General features: G+C 54.3%; 2 protein-coding genes across 2 annotated transcripts; one reads left to right on the top strand and one right to left on the bottom strand.

The window, feature by feature from the left end:
• Positions 1-569: 569 nt before the first annotated feature.
• oxa1l (OXA1L mitochondrial inner membrane protein) lies at positions 570-16,788 on the bottom strand. The gene is made up of 10 exons (XM_069188715.1): positions 16,621-16,788; positions 14,853-14,993; positions 14,398-14,635; positions 13,381-13,524; positions 13,088-13,173; positions 10,913-11,077; positions 10,350-10,454; positions 9,418-9,580; positions 5,131-5,211; positions 570-968 (listed from the first exon to the last, which is right to left on the bottom strand). Exons 1-10 carry the CDS (start codon positions 16,732-16,734, stop codon positions 832-834), a joined length of 1,374 nt encoding a protein of 457 aa, XP_069044816.1. The 5' UTR covers positions 16,735-16,788; the 3' UTR covers positions 570-831.
• LOC138238216 (uncharacterized) lies at positions 16,733-19,675 on the top strand. The gene is made up of 2 exons (XM_069188268.1): positions 16,733-16,757; positions 17,805-19,675. The coding sequence occupies exons 1-2, from the start codon at positions 16,733-16,735 to the stop codon at positions 19,673-19,675; spliced, it is 1,896 nt and encodes a 631-aa protein (XP_069044369.1).
• Positions 19,676-20,273: the final 598 nt, after the last annotated feature.

Here is a 20,273-nt window from a genome sequence, read left to right as displayed (position 1 = left end):
ACACCAGTACAAGCCCTCAGAAGATCTCATCCCACTGTGTCTGCAGAAGAGCCAGCGTACCAGCTCCATCACCAACAGGGCTGGGCAGCTTGTTCCCCACCCCCACCACCCTCTGTGTAAAGAGTCTCCTGTTCTGACTGGAGGATCTCATCCAGCTGTGCGTACACGCACGCACACGCACACACACAGGCATCAGTCCCCAGAGAGACACACACACACATATGAGCAGTGTGAGACCTGGTCCTAAGGCAGTGCGAGCACTGTTCTGGAGCCAGAGGAAAGCCCCACTTCCCAACCCGAACCCCTGAGCCCCTGAATTCCAGAGCCTCTAAACCCCCAGATTTCAGATGCCCCAGCTCGTTCGGACAGGGCGACATCACGGGGTGGGGCAGATCTCCCTTAGCCCACTCGGCTGGATCCCTGTTGCTTGAGGCCGGAGACCCGGGTTCACGCCCCAGGCGCTGCGGGAGGGAGCGGCGGGGCGGGGCGGAGGGCACGAGCCCGCGCGGAACCGCGACGGTCACACACACGCACACCAGCACGCACACACACTGGGACAAGACCTAGGAGAGTGTTTCTCAGTTTAATAGCGGGAACAGGGACAGTGAGACTCCCCTTCCGTTCAGGGGCAGCAGGAGGGACGCAGACCCCCAGCCTCCCGAAACACGGCCCTCTGCTTCGAGCCGGCACCCAGAGAGCCGACCGCATCGTATTTACAACCGGGGACTCCGTCCCCTCGTCCCTCCGCGTCTCTCCCTCCACGCTCCTGTCCTGCGCTCCTCCAATATATACAGCTAGGGGGCGGGGCCGGGGCGGGACTTCCCCCCCGCCTCAGCCAATCGTGTCCTGCCAGGGCCTCTTCTTCCGGCTCCCCGGCTCCGCCCCCATCTTGGGATCGGCCGACTGCGTCTTCAGCGTCTGCTGCTGCTGCTGCAGAGGATTGTGGGGGAAGGTCTGTCGCAGGGGCCCTGGACAGAGGGGCAGAGAGAGAGAGACAGACCAGTGAGCGCCGTCGGAAGGAGGAGCAGGCGCCTGACGCGGGGCGAGGGCGCCCGTGCCCGAGTGGGGCTCAGAGCGAGAGGGGGCGCTCTCCAGCCCGACACTCCTATGAGTTCTGACTTCATCTGAACGGGGACATTTACAGATCACCCGTCCGGCAGGACAGTCCCAGCGCTGTGTCCCTGTGTGTGCTGAGCTCAGGACAGACTGACACACACAGGACTGTCCTGGGTCACACGTGTCTGTACTGATAGAAGAGCTGGGAGAGCCCAGCAGTGTGTCTGTCCTGCAGGACAGTCCCAGCGCTGTGTCCCTGTGTGTGCTGAGCTCAGGACAGACTGACACACACAGGACTGTCCTGGGTCACACGTGTCTGTACTGATAGAAGAGCTGGGAGAGCCCAGCAGTGTGTCTGTCCTGCAGGACAGTCCCAGCGCTGTGTCCCTGTGTGTGCTGAGCTCAGGACAGACTGACACACACAGGACTGTCCTGGGTCACACGTGTCTGTACTGATAGAAGAGCTGGGAGAGCCCAGCAGTGTGTCTGTCCTGCAGGACAGTCCCAGCGCTGTGTCCCTGTGTGTGCTGAGCTCAGGACAGACTGACACACACAGGACTGTCCTGGGTCACACCTGTCTGTACTGATAGAAGAGCTGGGAGAGCCCAGCAGTGTGTCTGTCCTGCAGGACAGTCCCAGCGCTGTGTCCCTGTGTGTGCTGAGCTCAGGACAGACTGACACACACAGGACTGTCCTGGGTCACACGTGTCTGTACTGACAGAAGAGCTGGGAGGGCCCAGCAGTGTGTCTGTCCTGCAGGACAGTCCCAGCGCTGTGTCCCTGTGTGTGCTGAGCTCAGGACAGACTGACACACACAGGACTGTCCTGGGTCACACCTGTCTGTACTGATAGAAGAGCTGGGAGAGCCCAGCAGTGTGTCTGTCCTGCAGGACAGTCCCAGCGCTGTGTCCCTGTGTGTGCTGAGCTCAGGACAGACTGACACACACAGGACTGTCCTGGGTCACACGTGTCTGTACTGATAGAAGAGCTGGGAGAGCCCAGCAGTGTGTCTGTCCTGCAGGACAGTCCCAGCGCTGTGTCCCTGTGTGTGCTGAGCTCAGGACAGACTGACACACACAGGACTGTCCTGGGTCACACGTGTCTGTACTGATAGAAGAGCTGGGAGAGCCCAGCAGTGTGTCTGTCCTGCAGGACAGTCCCAGCGCTGTGTCCCTGTGTGTGCTGAGCTCAGGACAGACTGACACACACAGGACTGTCCTGGGTCACACCTGTCTGTACTGATAGAAGAGCTGGGAGAGCCCAGCAGTGTGTCTGTCCTGCAGGACAGTCCCAGCGCTGTGTCCCTGTGTGTGCTGAGCTCAGGACAGACTGACACACACAGGACTGTCCTGGGTCACACCTGTCTGTACTGATAGAAGAGCTGGGAGAGCCCAGCAGTGTGTCTGTCCTGCAGGACAGTCCCAGCGCTGTGTCCCTGTGTGTGCTGAGCTCAGGACAGACTGACACACACAGGACTGTCCTGGGTCACACCTGTCTGTACTGATAGAAGAGCTGGGAGAGCCCAGCAGTGTGTCTGTCCTGCAGGACAGTCCCAGCGCTGTGTCCCTGTGTGTGCTGAGCTCAGGACAGACTGACACACACAGGACTGTCCTGGGTCACACGTGTCTGTACTGATAGAAGAGCTGGGAGAGCCCAGCAGTGTGTCTGTCCTGCAGGACAGTCCCAGCGCTGTGTCCCTGTGTGTGCTGAGCTCAGGACAGACTGACACACACAGGACTGTCCTGGGTCACACGTGTCTGTACTGATAGAAGAGCTGGGAGAGCCCAGCAGTGTGTCTGTCCTGCAGGACAGTCCCAGCGCTGTGTCCCTGTGTGTGCTGAGCTCAGGACAGACTGACACACACAGGACTGTCCTGGGTCACACGTGTCTGTACTGATAGAAGAGCTGGGAGAGCCCAGCAGTGTGTCTGTCCTGCAGGACAGTCCCAGCGCTGTGTCCCTGTGTGTGCTGAGCTCAGGACAGACTGACACACACAGGACTGTCCTGGGTCACACGTGTCTGTACTGATAGAAGAGCTGGGAGAGCCCAGCAGTGTGTCTGTCCTGCAGGACAGTCCCAGCGCTGTGTCCCTGTGTGTGCTGAGCTCAGGACAGACTGACACACACAGGACTGTCCTGGGTCACACGTGTCTGTACTGATAGAAGAGCTGGGAGAGCCCAGCAGTGTGTCTGTCCTGCAGGACAGTCCCAGCGCTGTGTCCCTGTGTGTGCTGAGCTCAGGACAGACTGACACACACAGGACTGTCCTGGGTCACACCTGTCTGTACTGATAGAAGAGCTGGGAGAGCCCAGCAGTGTGTCTGTCCTGCAGGACAGTCCCAGCGCTGTGTCCCTGTGTGTGCTGAGCTCAGGACAGACTGACACACACAGGACTGTCCTGGGTCACACCTGTCTGTACTGATAGAAGAGCTGGGAGAGCCCAGCAGTGTGTCTGTCCTGCAGGACAGTCCCAGCGCTGTGTCCCTGTGTGTGCTGAGCTCAGGACAGACTGACACACACAGGACTGTCCTGGGTCACACCTGTCTGTACTGATAGAAGAGCTGGGAGAGCCCAGCAGTGTGTCTGTCCTGCAGGACAGTCCCAGCGCTGTGTCCCTGTGTGTGCTGAGCTCAGGACAGACTGACACACACAGGACTGTCCTGGGTCACACCTGTCTGTACTGATAGAAGAGCTGGGAGAGCCCAGCAGTGTGTCTGTCCTGCAGGACAGTCCCAGCGCTGTGTCCCTGTGTGTGCTGAGCTCAGGACAGACTGACACACACAGGACTGTCCTGGGTCACACCTGTCTGTACTGATAGAAGAGCTGGGAGAGCCCAGCAGTGTGTCTGTCCTGCAGGACAGTCCCAGCGCTGTGTCCCTGTGTGTGCTGAGCTCAGGACAGACTGACACACACAGGACTGTCCTGGGTCACACCTGTCTGTACTGATAGAAGAGCTGGGAGAGCCCAGCAGTGTGTCTGTCCTGCAGGACAGTCCCAGCGCTGTGTCCCTGTGTGTGCTGAGCTCAGGACAGACTGACACACACAGGACTGTCCTGGGTCACACCTGTCTGTACTGATAGAAGAGCTGGGAGAGCCCAGCAGTGTGTCTGTCCTGCAGGACAGTCCCAGCGCTGTGTCCCTGTGTGTGCTGAGCTCAGGACAGACTGACACACACAGGACTGTCCTGGGTCACACCTGTCTGTACTGATAGAAGAGCTGGGAGAGCCCAGCAGTGTGTCTGTCCTGCAGGACAGTCCCAGCGCTGTGTCCCTGTGTGTGCTGAGCTCAGGACAGACTGACACACACAGGACTGTCCTGGGTCACACCTGTCTGTACTGATAGAAGAGCTGGGAGAGCCCAGCAGTGTGTCTGTCCTGCAGGACAGTCCCAGCGCTGTGTCCCTGTGTGTGCTGAGCTCAGGACAGACTGACACACACAGGACTGTCCTGGGTCACACGTGTCTGTACTGATAGAAGAGCTGGGAGAGCCCAGCAGTGTGTCTGTCCTGCAGGACAGTCCCAGCGCTGTGTCCCTGTGTGTGCTGAGCTCAGGACAGACTGACACACACAGGACTGTCCTGGGTCACACGTGTCTGTACTGATAGAAGAGCTGGGAGAGCCCAGCAGTGTGTCTGTCCTGCAGGACAGTCCCAGCGCTGTGTCCCTGTGTGTGCTGAGCTCAGGACAGACTGACACACACAGGACTGTCCTGGGTCACACGTGTCTGTACTGATAGAAGAGCTGGGAGAGCCCAGCAGTGTGTCTGTCCTGCAGGACAGTCCCAGCGCTGTGTCCCTGTGTGTGCTGAGCTCAGGACAGACTGACACACACAGGACTGTCCTGGGTCACACGTGTCTGTACTGATAGAAGAGCTGGGAGAGCCCAGCAGTGTGTCTGTCCTGCAGGACAGTCCCAGCGCTGTGTCCCTGTGTGTGCTGAGCTCAGGACAGACTGACACACACAGGACTGTCCTGGGTCACACCTGTCTGTACTGATAGAAGAGCTGGGAGAGCCCAGCGCGACGTGAGGGCTCATCATGACTGTCTCCGTCTTTTTCGGCTGGGATTCTCTCTCACCTTTGGCTGCCATATCCAGGTGGTGCTTTATCCTCCTCTCTCGCTCCTGCAGCTGCTGCGCCAGCTGTGCATTCTTCCAGCCTATGGGGGGGTGGGGAGGACACATCTGTCAACATCTGTAAGGCTTGCACTGCGAGCACCCCCAGAACCGACCCCCTCTTCTCTGTCCATCTGTCTGTCTGTCTCTCCATTTCAAATTCAAACACCTTTATTGGCATGACCATAAAATTCCAGTATTGCCAAAGCATATACAGTCAGTATCACATCTACAGACCTTGATAAGAAAACATATTATATACAACACATAGAACATTCCTGAAAGACAGGCTCCCTGTCTGTTCCTCAGGCTGTGACAGGAGATCACACACTGTATTATTATTATTGAGAGAGGCTCACTGTCTGTTCCTCAGGCTGTGACAGGAGGTCACACACTGTATTATTATTATTGAGAGACAGGCTCACTGTCTGTTCCTCAGGCTGTGACAGGAGATCACACACTGTATTATTATTATTGAGAGACAGGCTCACTGTTCCTCAGGCTGTGACAGGAGATCACACACTGTATTATTATTATTGAGAGACAGGCTCACCGTCTGTTCCTCAGGCTGTGACAGGAGATCACACACTGTATTATTATTATTGAGAGACAGGCTCACTGTCTGTTCCTCAGGCTGTGACAGGAGATCACACACTGTATTATTATTATAATAATATAATAATAATAATAATAAACTTTATTTTATATAGCGCCTTTAAAGGTGGCTTCTCAAAGCGCTTTACAGGATGACAATAACAATAAATAAGAAGACTACAACAATAAATAAGAAAATTTCACAAGACAGGACACAATTATAATTACAACAATACAACAATAACAATAGAGGAGACCGTGGAAGATGGTATTAAGAAGAGCAGAGGGGTGAAGAATGGAACCAGTTAAGTAAAGGCTTTTCTGAAAAGGAGGGTTTTGAGTCTGGATTTGAAGGAGTTTAGAGAAGGTGACTCTCTAATATCCTTGGGCAAGGAGTTCCAGAGCTTGGGGGCATAGCAGGAGAAGGCCCTGTCGCCCATACAATGTAGACGGGCTTGGGGGACAGTAAGGAGGGCAGAATTTGAAGAGCGGAGGTTGCGAGGTGGGGAGTAGGGCGATAAAAGTTCAGACAGGTATTGAGGTGCCAAGCCATGTAAAGCCTTGTAGGTGAGCATGAGGATTTTAAAGTCTACGCGGAATTTGACCGGAAGCCAGTGCAAGGACTCCAGGATAGGAGTAATGTGAACACTTGCACTAGATCTGGTCAGGATTCTGGCTGCTGAATTTTGGACATACTGCAGCTTGTTCAGAGTAGATTTAGATACCCCAGGGAGCAGAGCATTGCAGTAGTCAATTCGAGAGAATACAAATATGTTGATCAGCTTTTCAGCCACAGTTAATGATAGCATAGGGCGTAGTCTTGCGATATTTCTAAGGTGAAAAAAAGATGTTTTGACAGTATGCTGTACATGTGGGTCGAATGTTAAGCCAGAATCGAATATAACCCCAAGGTTTTTCAATTTTGATTGGAGCTCAAGTACAGAGCCATCTACAGACAGGGTTACAGGACTGGCTTTACGAAGTTGATGGGGGGTGCCAGTAAGCATGACTTCAGTCTTGTCACAGTTAAGATGAAGGAAGTTTTGAGTCATCCAAATTTTTATGTCAGAGATGCAATTAGATAGAATAGAGACAGCCAGATCAGTGTCGGGTTTGGTATGGATGTATATTTGAGTATCGTCAGCGTAAAAATGAAAGCTGAGGCCATGTGATCTTAAAAGCTGACCAAGTGGGAACATGTAAATGCTGAAGAGCAAGGGGCCCAGTATTGAGCCCTGAGGGACACCAGACTTGACAAGACCAATTTCAGACCTGTACCCATTGAGAGAGACAAAGTGACAGCGATCAGTGAGGTAAGACTTAAACCATTTGAGGGCAGTGTCAGAGACTCCAAACACAGTCTCGAGACGAGAAAGCAAGATGTTATGGTCAACAGTGTCAAAGGCAGCACTGAGATCAAGAAGGATGAGTATAGAAAGAGAACCAGAATCAGAAGCTATTAGGAGATCGTTGGTGACTTTGACTAGGGCGGTTTCTGTGCTGTGAAGTTGACGGAAGCCAGATTGGAGGGGTTCGAAAAGGTTGTTTGTCATGAGGTGGTTATGTAACTGAAGTGTGACAGCACGTTCTAGAATTTTAGAGAGAAAGGGTAAGTTGGAGATGGGGCGAAAGTTGTTAAGATTGTCGAGAGCCATGTTAGGCTTCTTTGGCACTGGGGTAATAGCACCAGTTTTGAGGACCGTTGGTACAATGCCGGTGCTCAAGGATTCATGTATTATATTGAGGACAATGGGACAGAGAGAAGAGAAACAGGACTGGAATAAAGTGGTGGGAATGAGATCTAAAATAGATGTGGTGGGTTTCATGTGCGTAACTAGTTTGTTTAGGGATGCTGAGTCAAGAAGAGAGAAGCTGGAGAGACGGGAACCAGAGAAGTTGGATGAGGAGGGAGGAGGTGTGGAAATTATATCCGTAGTGGAGAGAATGTGATGCCGGATGTTGTCAATCTTAGAACTAAAGAAATCTAAGAATGTGTTGCAAAGTTGTGATGAGGCAGGTAATGTGGTGGGGCAGTTTGGCTTGAGCAGTCTGTTGATGGTGGAGAAAAGATGTCTGGGATTGTTTTGGTGGTTTTCAATGATGTGAGAGAAGTAGGTGGATCTAGCAGACTCTATAGTAACCTTATAATCAGATAAGTAATCTCTCCAGGCCTGATAATGTACATTTAGGCCGGAAAGACGCCACCTACGCTCAAGTTTGCGAGAGGCTGCCTTCATGAATCGCAGATGGTCATTGTACCAGGGGGCAGGGCGAGAGAAGGAGATGGTTCGAGTTTTTAAAGGAGCAAAGGTGTCGAGGGTAGATAAAAGAGCATTGTCAAGTAACTGTATTATTATTGAGACAGACTCACTGTTCCTCAGGCTGTGACAGGAGATCACACACTGTATTATTATTATTGAGAGACAGACTCACTGTCTGTTCCTCAGGCTGTGACAGGAGATCACACACTGTATTATTATTATTGAGACAGACTCACTGTCTGTTCCTCAGGCTGTGACAGGAGATCACACACTGTATTATTATTGTTGAGAGACAGGCTCACTGTCTGTTCCTCAGGCTGTGACAGGAGATCACACACTGTATTATTATTATTGAGAGACAGACTCACTGTTCCTCAGGCTGTGACAGGAGATCACACACTGTATTATTATTATTGAGAGACAGGCTCACTGTTCCTCAGGCTGTGACAGGAGATCACACACTGTGCTGCCAGATCAACTGAGTTCCTTCCTCCCCCTCCCAGTAGGATTGAGACTTCTTGTTATTCTGGCAGGTGTGGGAATTCTGGGATTAGCTATGTAAAGTTAGGGAAGAATGTTTCTCTAATCCCAGAGTATCTGTCACAGCGCAGTAGGAAGTGCACCTCTGTCTCTATTTCTCCCTGCTGGCAGTGGGAGCACAGCCTGTCCTCTCTGTACAGCCAGGTCTGCCTGTGTCGCCCAGTTTCTATGGACAGGCTGTGGTCACTGAGCCTGTACTTCGTCAGGGTCTGTTTCTGTTATTTATCTTGGTGAGATATTCAGCTAGTGTGTATTGTCTATTTAGGGTTCTGTAGCATTCCAGTTTGTGTTATGTTTGTGTGTGTGTCCCTGTGGGTAAGGTAGTGTTGTGTGTTGTGCTGTGTTGTGCTGTGTTGTGCTGTGTTGTGCTGTGTTGTGCTGTGTTGTGCTGTGTTGTGCTGTGTTGTGCTGTGTTGTGCTGTGTTGTGCTGTGTTGTGCTGTGTGTGTGTCCCTGTGTGTGAGATATGGCTGTGTGATCTGTGCAGTGATGTGCTTGATTCTAGCAGTGCTGTCCTGAGGCTGGTTAGTGTCGGTGTGGCTCAGGTCAGTGAGCCTCAGGACCAGCTGGCTCAGGGGGCTCTTCTCTGGGCTCAGCTCTTGACTCCTCTCTGTGTGTTTGTGTGTCCCAGTGGGTGAGATAGTGTGAGTGTGAGTGTGAGTGTGAGTGGGTCAGGCAGTGCTGTGTGTGTGTTGTCTGGTGGGTGTCAGTGAGCCTCAGGACCAGCTGGCTCAGGGGGCTCTTCTCTGGGCTCAGCTCTTGGCTCAGCAGGGCCTTGTAGTGGTACGAATTCCGCTCAGTTTCTCAGATATTGCCAATATCTGTCCACTCTTCCTGCCTGTCTCTCTCTCAGTACCTGACTTCAAGCTCTTGAGGAAGCCCTCCTGCTCCTGCAGGGCAGAAGGAGGGTGTGTCACTCTCTGAGGGATCTTCAGAAGCTGTCGTACTGAAGGGTGTCTGAGAACAGCCACCTGTACCAGTGAGAACACGTTGGAGGTCATCCAGTAGGTGAAGATAGCCTGCAGAGAGAAACCAGTTAACACCATTAACACTGCACTGAGAGAGAGGGGTTCATACAGACACACTGACTGGACACTCCAGTACATGAACACTGCACTGAGAGAGAGGGGTTCATACAGACACACTGACTGACTGGACACTCCAGTACATTAACACTGCACTGAGAGAGAGGGGTTCATACAGACACACTGACTGACTGGACACTCCAGTACATTAACACTGCACTGAGAGAGAGGGGTTCATACAGACACACTGACTGACTGGACACTCCCGTACATTAACACTGCACTGAGAGAGAGGGGTTCATACAGACACACTGACTGACTGGACACTCCAGTACATTAACACTGCACTGAGAGAGAGGGGTTCATACAGACACACTGACTGACTGGACACTCCCGTACATTAACACTGCACTGAGAGAGAGGGGGTTCATACAGACACACTGACTGGACACTACAGTACATTAACACCCCATTGTTAGCATTAAACTACTAAACAATTTAATCCACTTCCTTTCCAATACTGTCTAAATAACCAGACAGCTGTAGTGTTGTGAACTGAGTCACTGAACCGCAGTGTCATCCAGCTCAATATGAGGACTTATTTGAGTCGAGAGGTTTTTAAAACCCAAGAAACGCAGACCTGTTTTTACATTTCATGGTCACCAGAAAACTGCAACTCAGATACAAAACCTGGAGCGGATCAGGCAGCTCAACAACAGGGGTTAGAGAGCCAGCCTGGCAGAGGGGCAGTGACAGGACTCACCGTGGGGAAGGAGATGGTGAGGGGCAGGATGACGAGGGGCATGATCCTGAACACAGTCTTCATCATTCGGAGGTTGGGGTTATCAACACCAGACTCTGCACCTAACTGAGAGAGAGGGGTTCATACAGACACACTGACTGGACACTCCAGTACATTAACACTGCACTGAGAGAGAGGGGTTCATACAGACACACTGACTGACTGGACACTCCAGTACATTAACACTGCACTGAGAGAGAGGGGTTCATACAGACACACTGACTGACTGGACACTCCAGTACATTAACACTGCACTGAGAGAGAGGGGTTCATACAGACACACTGACTGACTGGACACTCCAGTACATGAACACTGCACTGAGAGAGAGGGGTTCATACAGACACACTGACTGACTGGACACTCCAGTACATTAACACTGCACTGAGAGAGAGGGGTTCATACAGACACACTGACTGACTGGACACTCCAGTACATTAACACTGCACTGAGAGAGAGGGGTTCATACAGACACACTGACTGACTAGATATTACAACATGTGATGTGGAAAAGGAACTATTTTACCTCCAGGACAGCAAACATAGTCCCAGTCACAGCCAGTGGAAGGATATAGAAGGGGTCGGCGGCAGTGAGGTCAGTGAACCACCACAGGCCGCCATACTGCATGCTGGGAACTGGGAGGTATGCCATCTTCCTTAGGGCGATGAAGAAGGAGATGAAGATTGGAGTCTGAGAGAGACAGACAGGGGGGATTAACGGAGACAGCGGCCAGGCGCTAGAGCGAATCAGATCAAGAATGGCACTCTGCTGTGCCAGGAGACCAGAGTACGGCTCATTGTCAGTGCACGTACACAGCATCCAGCAGAGCCCAGCACACACCAGTCAGACACGAGCAGCAGAGTCCGGCACACACCAGTCAGACACGAGCAGCAGAGCCCAGTGGACACCAGTCAGACACGAGCAGCAGAGCCCAGTGGACACCAGTCAGACACGAGCAGCAGAGCCCGGCACACACCAGCCAGACACGAGCACCAGAGCCCGGCACACACCAGTCAGACACGAGCAGCAGTGGAGCCGGGCACACACCAGTCAGAAACGAGCAGCAGCGGAGCCCAGCACACACCAGTCAGACACGAGCAGCAGAGCCCAGTACACACCAGTCAGACACGAGCAGCAGAGCCCGGCACATACTAGTCAGACACAAGCAGCAGAGCCCAGTACACACCAGTCAGACACGAGCAGCAGCAGAGCCCGGCACACACCAGTCAGACACGAGCAGCAGAGCCCAGTACACACCAGTCAGACACGAGCAGCAGAGCCCAGTACACACCAGTCAGACACGAGCAGCAGCAGAGCCCGGCACAAACCAGTCAGACACGAGCAGCAGCAGAGCCCGGCACACACCAGTCAGACACGAGCAGCAGAGCCCAGTACACACCAGTCAGACACGAGCAGCAGCAGAGCCCAGCACACACCAGTCAGACACGAGCAGCAGAGCCCAGTACACACCAGTCAGACACGAGCAACAGCAGAGTAGAGCCCGGCACACACCAGTCAGACACGAGCAACAGCAGAGTAGAGCCCGGCACACACCAGTCAGACACGAGCAACAGCAGAGTAGAGCCCGGCACACACCAGTCAGACACGAGCAACAGAGCCCAGTACACACCAGTCAGACACGAGCAACAGCAGAGTAGAGCCCGGCACACACCAGTCAGACACGAGCAACAGCAGAGTAGAGCCCGGCACACGCCAGTCAGACACGAGCAGAAGCAGAGCCCGGCACACACCAGTCAGACATGAGTAGCAGAGCACGGCACACACCAGTCAGACACGAGCAGCAGAGCACGGCACACACCAGTCAGACACGAGCAGCAGAGCCCAGTACACACCAGTCAGACACGAGCAGCAGAGCCCGGCACACACCAGTCAGACATGAGCAGCAGCAGAGCCCAGCACACACCAGTCAGACACGAGCAGCAGAGCCCAGTACACACCAGTCAGACACGAGCAACAGCAGAGTAGAGCCCGGCACACACCAGTCAGACACGAGCAACAGCAGAGTAGAGCCCGGCACACACCAGTCAGACACGAGCAACAGAGCCCAGTACACACCAGTCAGACACGAGCAACAGCAGAGTAGAGCCCGGCACACACCAGTCAGACACGAGCAACAGCAGAGTAGAGCCCGGCACACGCCAGTCAGACACGAGCAGAAGCAGAGCCCGGCACACACCAGTCAGACATGAGTAGCAGAGCACGGCACACACCAGTCAGACACGAGCAGCAGAGCACGGCACACACCAGTCAGACAGCGAGCAGAAGCAGAGCCCGGCACACACCAGTCAGACACGAGCAGCAGAGCCCAGCACACACCAGTCAGACACGAGCAGCAGAGCCCAGCACACACCAGTCAGACACGAGCAACAGCAGAGTAGAGCCCGGCACACACGTCAGACACGAGCAACAGCAGAGTAGAGCCCAGCACACACCAGTCAGACACGAGCAACAGCAGAGTAGAGCCCGGCACACACCAGTCAGACACGAGCAGAAGCAGAGCCCGGCACACACCAGTCAGACATGAGTAGCAGAGCATGGCACACACCAGTCAGACACGAGCAGCAGAGCACGGCACACACCAGTCAGACAGCGAGGCAGACAGCAGCAGCAGAGCACAGCACCACAAATCAGACAATGAATCACACAGGATGAAACAGCCAGACAGAGAGACCGACAGACCTGCACCAGAGGCACAAGGAATCCACGATGAGGAAAGACATCATTTTTCTTCTGGAACAACATCAAGTCAGTGTAGGCCTTAGAGACTGAGAGACGGAGAGAGACAGATTAATACCAGCAAGTCAGTGTAGGACTGAGAGACGGAGAGAGACAGGTTAATACTTTCCTAATAGAGGGATTAAAACTGCTTCAAAAGAGAGGGAGAGGCAGGTTAATACTGAAATAGTGTCCCAGCAGGAACAGGGAAAAACTCTGAAGCAGGATTAACTGGGGACGCAGACAGAAACACTTACACTCAAACTTATTGCCGCTCCTCTTGGCTTCATTCATGCGGTTTGTGAGCTTGGTCATCTCAGGGAGAACATTGTTGAGCTTCGCAGCCTCTTTCTGTCCCTTTACTATCACTGGGAACACAAGAATCCTGGCCACCAGCGTCCCTAAGACAGAGAGAGGGGTTCATACAGACACACTGACTGACTGGACAGTCCAGTACATTAACACTGCACTGAGAGAGAGGGGTTCATACAGACACACTGACTGACTGGACACTCCAGTACATTAACACTGCACTGAGAGAGAGGGGTTCATACAGACACACTGACTGACTGGACACTCCAGTACATTAACACTGCACTGAGAGAGAGGGGTTCATACAGACACACTGACTGACTGGACACTCCAGTACATGAACACTGCACTGAGAGAGAGGGGTTCATACAGACACACTGACTGACTGGACACTCCAGTACATTAACACTGCACTGAGAGAGAGGGGTTCATACAGACACACTGACTGGACACTCCAGTACATTAACACTGCACTGAGAGAGAGGGGTTCATACAGACACACTGACTGACTGGACACTCCAGTACATTAACACTGCACTGAGAGAGAGGGGTTCATACAGACACACTGACTGACTGGACACTCCAGTACATTAACACTGCACTGAGAGAGAGGGGTTCATACAGACACACTGACTGACTGGACACTCCAGTACATGAACACTGCACTGAGAGAGAGGGGTTCATACAGACACACTGACTGACTGGACACTCCAGTACATTAACACTGCACTGAGAGAGAGGGGTTCATACAGACACACTGACTGACTGGACACTCCAGTACATGAACACTGCACTGAGAGAGAGGGGTTCATACAGACACACTGACTGACTGGACACTCCAGTACATTAACACTGCACTGAGAGAGAGGGGTTCATACAGACACAGGCATCAAGACTAAGAGAGGACAGGTCATCAACTACACCAAATTAATGAGTTGATCACCGATGAGCTGCTGTCTTACCGGTCACTATGGCTCCCCACCAGGGTAGCCCACAGTCCACATGCAGGAACTCCAGGATGTTCTGGACCAGCCCCACAGGGGTGTAGGCCCCCAGCCCCAGCTCTGATAGGCTCTGCTCTGGCCCCGCCCCCTGAAGCACATCCAAGGCTGTTGGGACATCCTGTGCAGCTGGCTCTGTGATTGGCTGGGGGGCAGAAGGGGCGGGGCCAGGGGGCACTGTAGTATCGGCAGCAGGAGTCTGTAGATCCAGATAAGATACACATTGAAGCAGCAGCAGCACCTGCATCAGAGGTGAAGCTGGAACAACAGGAATCTTGCATGCTGGGAACTGTTGTGTCCACGACAACCGGTCTCTCCACTGCAGTCCTAAGGAGGTTTTGATTGCACAGATGCACTCACATGTGCACGTGCGCACAGCAAGAAAGGGGGTGATGTTGTCTTGTGTCCCCGCCTACCTGCGAGCTGCTGTGCCTGATGGGTCCAGCGCTGACCACCAGGAAGGGAGGGCCGTGGTGACGACCCAGAGCAGTCTGGGCCAGGTGACCCCTCCCACCTCCAAGCGTGTGGATCCACGAGGCGTGTGGGGCTGCCAGGCTCTGCAAGGACACCCAGACACAACAGCGCTTACCGGACCGGAATCAGAACCGCAGGGAGGCTGCACACAACCACAGAGCTCTCCGTCTTTACAAGAGTCAGGGCACTCTCAGTGTGGGACACTCCCTTCTGACTGAAGAGACTCAGTTCCTCCAGCCTGTCAGTGTGGGACACTCCCTTCAGACTAAAGAGACTCAGTTTATCCAGCCTGTCAGTGTGGGACACTCCCTTCAGACTAAAGAGACTCAGTTTATCCAGCCTGTCAGTGTGGGACACTCCCTTCAGACTAAAGAGACTCAGTTCCTCCAGCCTGTCATTGTGGGACACTCCCTTCAGACTGTATTAGAGCAGGACTGTGCCCAGGAGACACACACACTTGTATTAGAGCAGGACTGTGCCCTAGAGACACACACACACACTCACATTAGAGCAGGACTGTACCCTAGAGACACACACACACACACACTTGTATTAGAGCAGGACTGTGCCCTAGAGACACACAACACACACACACACACACACACACACACACACACACACACACTTGTATTAGAGCAGGACTGAACCCTAGAGACACACACACACTTGTATTAGAACAGGACTGGACCCGACACACACACACACTTGTATTAGAGCAGGACTGTGCCCTAGAGACACACACACACTTGTATTAGAGCAGGACTGGACCCTAGAGACACACACACACTTGTATTAGAGCAGGACTGAACCCTAAAGAGACACACACACACACTTGTATTAGAGCAGGACTGGACCCTAGAGACACACACACACACTTGTATTAGAGCAGGACTGGACCCTAGAGACACACACACACACTTGTATTAGAGCAGGACTGGACCCTAGAGACACACACACACACACACTTGTATTAGAGCAGGACTGGACCCTAGAGACACACACACACTTGTATTAGAGCAGGACTGAACCCTAGAGACACACACACTTGTATTAGAGCAGGACTGAACCCTAAAGAGACACACACACTTGTATTAGAGCAGGACTGGACCCTAAAGAGACACACACACTTGTATTAGAGCAGGACTGGACCCTAGAGACACACACACACACACTTGTATTAGAGCAGGACTGTGCCCTAGAGACACACACACACACTTGTATTAGAGCAGGACTGAACCCTAGAGACACGCACACACACACTTGTATTAGAGCAGGACTGAACCCTAAAGAGACACACACACACACACTTGTATTAGAGCAGGACTGGACCCGACACACACACTTGTATTAGAGCAGGACTGTGCCCTAGAGACACACACACACACACCTGTATTAGAGCAGGACTGTGCCCTAGAGACACACACACACCTGTATTAGAGCAGGACTGTGCCCTAGAGACACACACACACACACTTGTATTAGAACAGGACTGGACCCTAGAGACACACACACACTTGTATTAGAACAGGACTGGACCCTAGAGACACACACACACTTGTATTAGAACAGGACTGGACCCTAGAGACACACACACACAGTGTGTCTCTATCAAAGTAACTCTCTTACGGAACACGAGTCCCTAACCTGCCGGTATCAGTCGACCCACAGGCCACGCACACATGCACGGAGGGTCCTGCGTGGAGCGCTTACCGGTACCTCACCCTCCTTGAGCCCAGCTGCACCTCTCGGCGACCAGGTCCCCGATTTCCTGAGAAAAGCCCTGGCTAAGGACTCCGCCGATAGCCTGGCTCTGAGCGCCGCCATGCCGAAACAGGGAGGTCGAGGAGGTGAGGGAGTCGCTGCGACGGGGAGAGGCGAGGGACAAACAGGACGAAGGACGGCGCCTCCTTTTCGCGTTGTCGTTCCAGCGGTTTCGATGTTCTGGATTCGAGTTTAAACCAATGAGACCTTCGAATCGTCTTCTGCCCTTTTGATTCTTCTTTTACAGAACCAGTATTACATTTGCATTGATAATATCCACTGTGGCTACCCTCTCTCCCTCTCACACAGACACACACACACCAGAGACTCACACCAGACCAGATACACACACACCAGAGACTCACACCAGACCAGACACACACACACACCAGAGACTCACACCAGACCAGATACACACACACCAGATACTCACACCAGACCAGATAGGGACATACCAGAGACTCACACCAGACCAGATACACACACACCAGAGACTCACACAAGACCAGATACACACACACACCAGAGACTCACACCAGACCAGATACACAGACACCAGAGACTCACACCAGACCAGATACACACACACCAGAGACTCACACCAGACCAGATACACACATACCAGAGACTCACACCAGACCAGACACACACACACACCAGAGACTCACACAAGACCAGATACACACACACCAGAGACTCACACCAGACCAGATACACAGACACCAGAGACTCACACCAGACCAGATACACACACACCAGAGACTCACACCAGACCAGATACACACACACCAGAGACTCACACCAGACCAGATACACACATACCAGAGACTCACACCAGACCAGACACACACACACACCAGATACTCACACCAGACCAGATACAGACACATAGACACAGACTCACACAGAGACACAGACACTAACACCAGACACACACACACACACCTCTAATGTGACATTATCAACCCCACACACACACACCTCACTCTGTCTCCTCTCCCTCTCCTCTCTCCTCACTCTGTCCTCCTCTCCCTCCTCCTTCTCTCCTCTCTCTCCCCCATCCCCCACCCCCCACCTCCCTCCTCTTCCTCTCCTCCTCCTCCTCCTCTCCCACCCTCACTGCTGGGGTCCAGGAGGAGGAGCAGTACCGCTGGGGTCGAGGAGGAGGAGCAGGACCGCTGGGGTACAGGAGGAGGAGCAGGACCGCTGGGGTACAGGAGGGGGAGCAGTACCGCTGGGGTCCAGGAGGAGGAGCAGGACCGCTGGGGTACAGGAGGAGGAGCAGTACCGCTGGGGTCCAGGAGGAGGAGCAGTACCGCTGGGGTCCAGGAGGAGCAGTACCGCTGGGGTCGAGGAGGAGGAGCAGGACCGCTGGGGTACAGGAGGAGGAGCAGGACCGCTGGGGTACAGGAGGGGGAGCAGTACCGCTGGGGTACAGGAGGAGGAGCAGGACCGCTGGGGTCCAGGAGGGGGAGCAGTACCGCTGGGGTACAGGAGGGGGAGCAGTACCGCTGGGGTCCAGGAGGAGGAGCAGGACCGCTGGGGTACAGGAGGAGGAGCAGGACCGCTGGGGTACAGGAGGGGGAGCAGTACCGCTGGGGTCCAGGAGGAGGAGCAGGACCGCTGGGGTACAGGAGGGGGAGCAGTACCGCTGGGGTACAGGAGGAGGAGCAGGACCGCTGGGGTCCAGGAGGGGGAGCAGTACCGCTGGGGTACAGGAGGGGGAGCAGTACCGCTGGGGTCCAGGAGGAGGAGCAGGACCGCTGGGGTACAGGAGGAGGAGCAGGACCGCTGGGGTACAGGAGGAGGAGCAGTACCGCTGGGGTCCAGGAGGAGGAGCAGGACCGCTGGGGTCCAGGAGGAGGAGCAGTACCGCTGGGGTCCAGGAGGAGCAGGACCGCTGGGGTCCAGGAGGAGGAGCAGTACCGCTGGGGTACAGGAGGAGGAGCAGGACCGCTGGGGTACAGGAAGGGGAGCAGTACCGCTGGGGTACAGGAGGAGGAGCAGGACCGCTGGGGTACAGGAGGAGGAGCAGGACCGCTGGGGTACAGGAGGGGGAGCAGTACCGCTGGGGTACAGGAGGAGGAGCAGGACCGCTGGGGTACAGGAGGGGGAGCAGTACCGCTGGGGTACAGGAGGAGGAGCAGGACCGCTGGGGTCCAGGAGGGGGAGCAGTACCGCTGGGGTCCAGGAGGAGGAGCAGTACCGCTGGGGTCCAGGAGGAGCAGGACCGCTGGGGTCCAGGAGGAGGAGCAGTACCGCTGGGGTACAGGAAGGGGAGCAGTACCGCTGGGGTACAGGAGGAGGAGCAGGACCGCTGGGGTCCAGGAGGAGGAGCAGTACCGCTGGGGTCCAGGAGGGGGAGCAGTACCGCTGGGGTCCAGGAGGAGGAGCAGGACCGCTGGGGTACAGGAGGAGGAGCAGGACCGCTGGGGTCCAGGAGGAGGAGCAGTACCGCTGGGGTACAGGAAGGGGAGCAGTACCGCTGGGGTACAGGAGGAGGAGCAGGACCGCTGGGGTCCAGGAGGAGGAGCAGTACCGCTGGGGTCCAGGAGGGGGAGCAGTACCGCTGGGGTCCAGGAGGAGGAGCAGGACCGCTGGGGTACAGGAGGAGGAGCAGGACCGCTGGGGTACAGGAGGGGGAGCAGTACCGCTGGGGTACAGGAGGAGGAGCAGGACCGCTGGGGTACAGGAGGGGGAGCAGTACCGCTGGGGTACAGGAGGAGGAGCAGGACCGCTGGGGTCCAGGAGGGGGAGCAGTACCGCTGGGGTCCAGGAGGAGGAGCAGTACCGCTGGGGTCCAGGAGGAGCAGGACCGCTGGGGTCCAGGAGGAGGAGCAGTACCGCTGGGGTACAGGAAGGGGAGCAGTACCGCTGGGGTACAGGAGGAGGAGCAGGACCGCTGGGGTCCAGGAGGAGGAGCAGTACCGCTGGGGTCCAGGAGGGGGAGCAGTACCGCTGGGGTCCAGGAGGCAGTGGTCTGCTGTGCAGTCTGACTGACTGACACACTGACTGACACAGTGACACACTCCGCCTACAGTATAGGTCAATATTTTATAATATGTCTTTGTTGTAAATGTCTGTAATATGTCTGTAGATTTTATTTTACTTCTATTTTGTGTTTTGTTTAATGTAAATATTATTACTTTCATTTGCTTTGGCAACACTGATTGTACCCATCGGTCACTAATAAAGCACCTTGAATTGAATTGACTGGCACACCGCCTGACACACTGAATGAGTGACTGGCACACCGCCTGACACACTGAATGAGTGACTGGCACACCGCCTGACACACTCAGTCACACACTGACTGACACACTGAGTGAAATCACAGAACACGAACGGAACAGCCTCGTGTCTGTGGAGTCAGTGAGGTTGTGTGATGCCAGTCAACAGTATTTTTTTCCCTTGATTTGATTCGGTCTGGATGTATGTCTTCATCACCTCGCACACACACACGCGCACACCCACCAGGTAAGGGAGTCTGAGAGCAGCTGACTGGCAGCCAGGCCACACAGACCCCCGGCCGGCCACAGGCAGGGCCAGAAATAAAGAAGACCATCGATCTGTGGTGGACTGTACACAAGGCACCCTCCTTC

Source organism: Lepisosteus oculatus, chromosome 4, assembly GCF_040954835.1.
Source record: "Lepisosteus oculatus isolate fLepOcu1 chromosome 4, fLepOcu1.hap2, whole genome shotgun sequence".
Lineage (NCBI taxonomy): Eukaryota > Metazoa > Chordata > Actinopteri > Semionotiformes > Lepisosteidae > Lepisosteus > Lepisosteus oculatus.
This window is presented reverse-complemented; position numbering and strand designations above follow the sequence as displayed.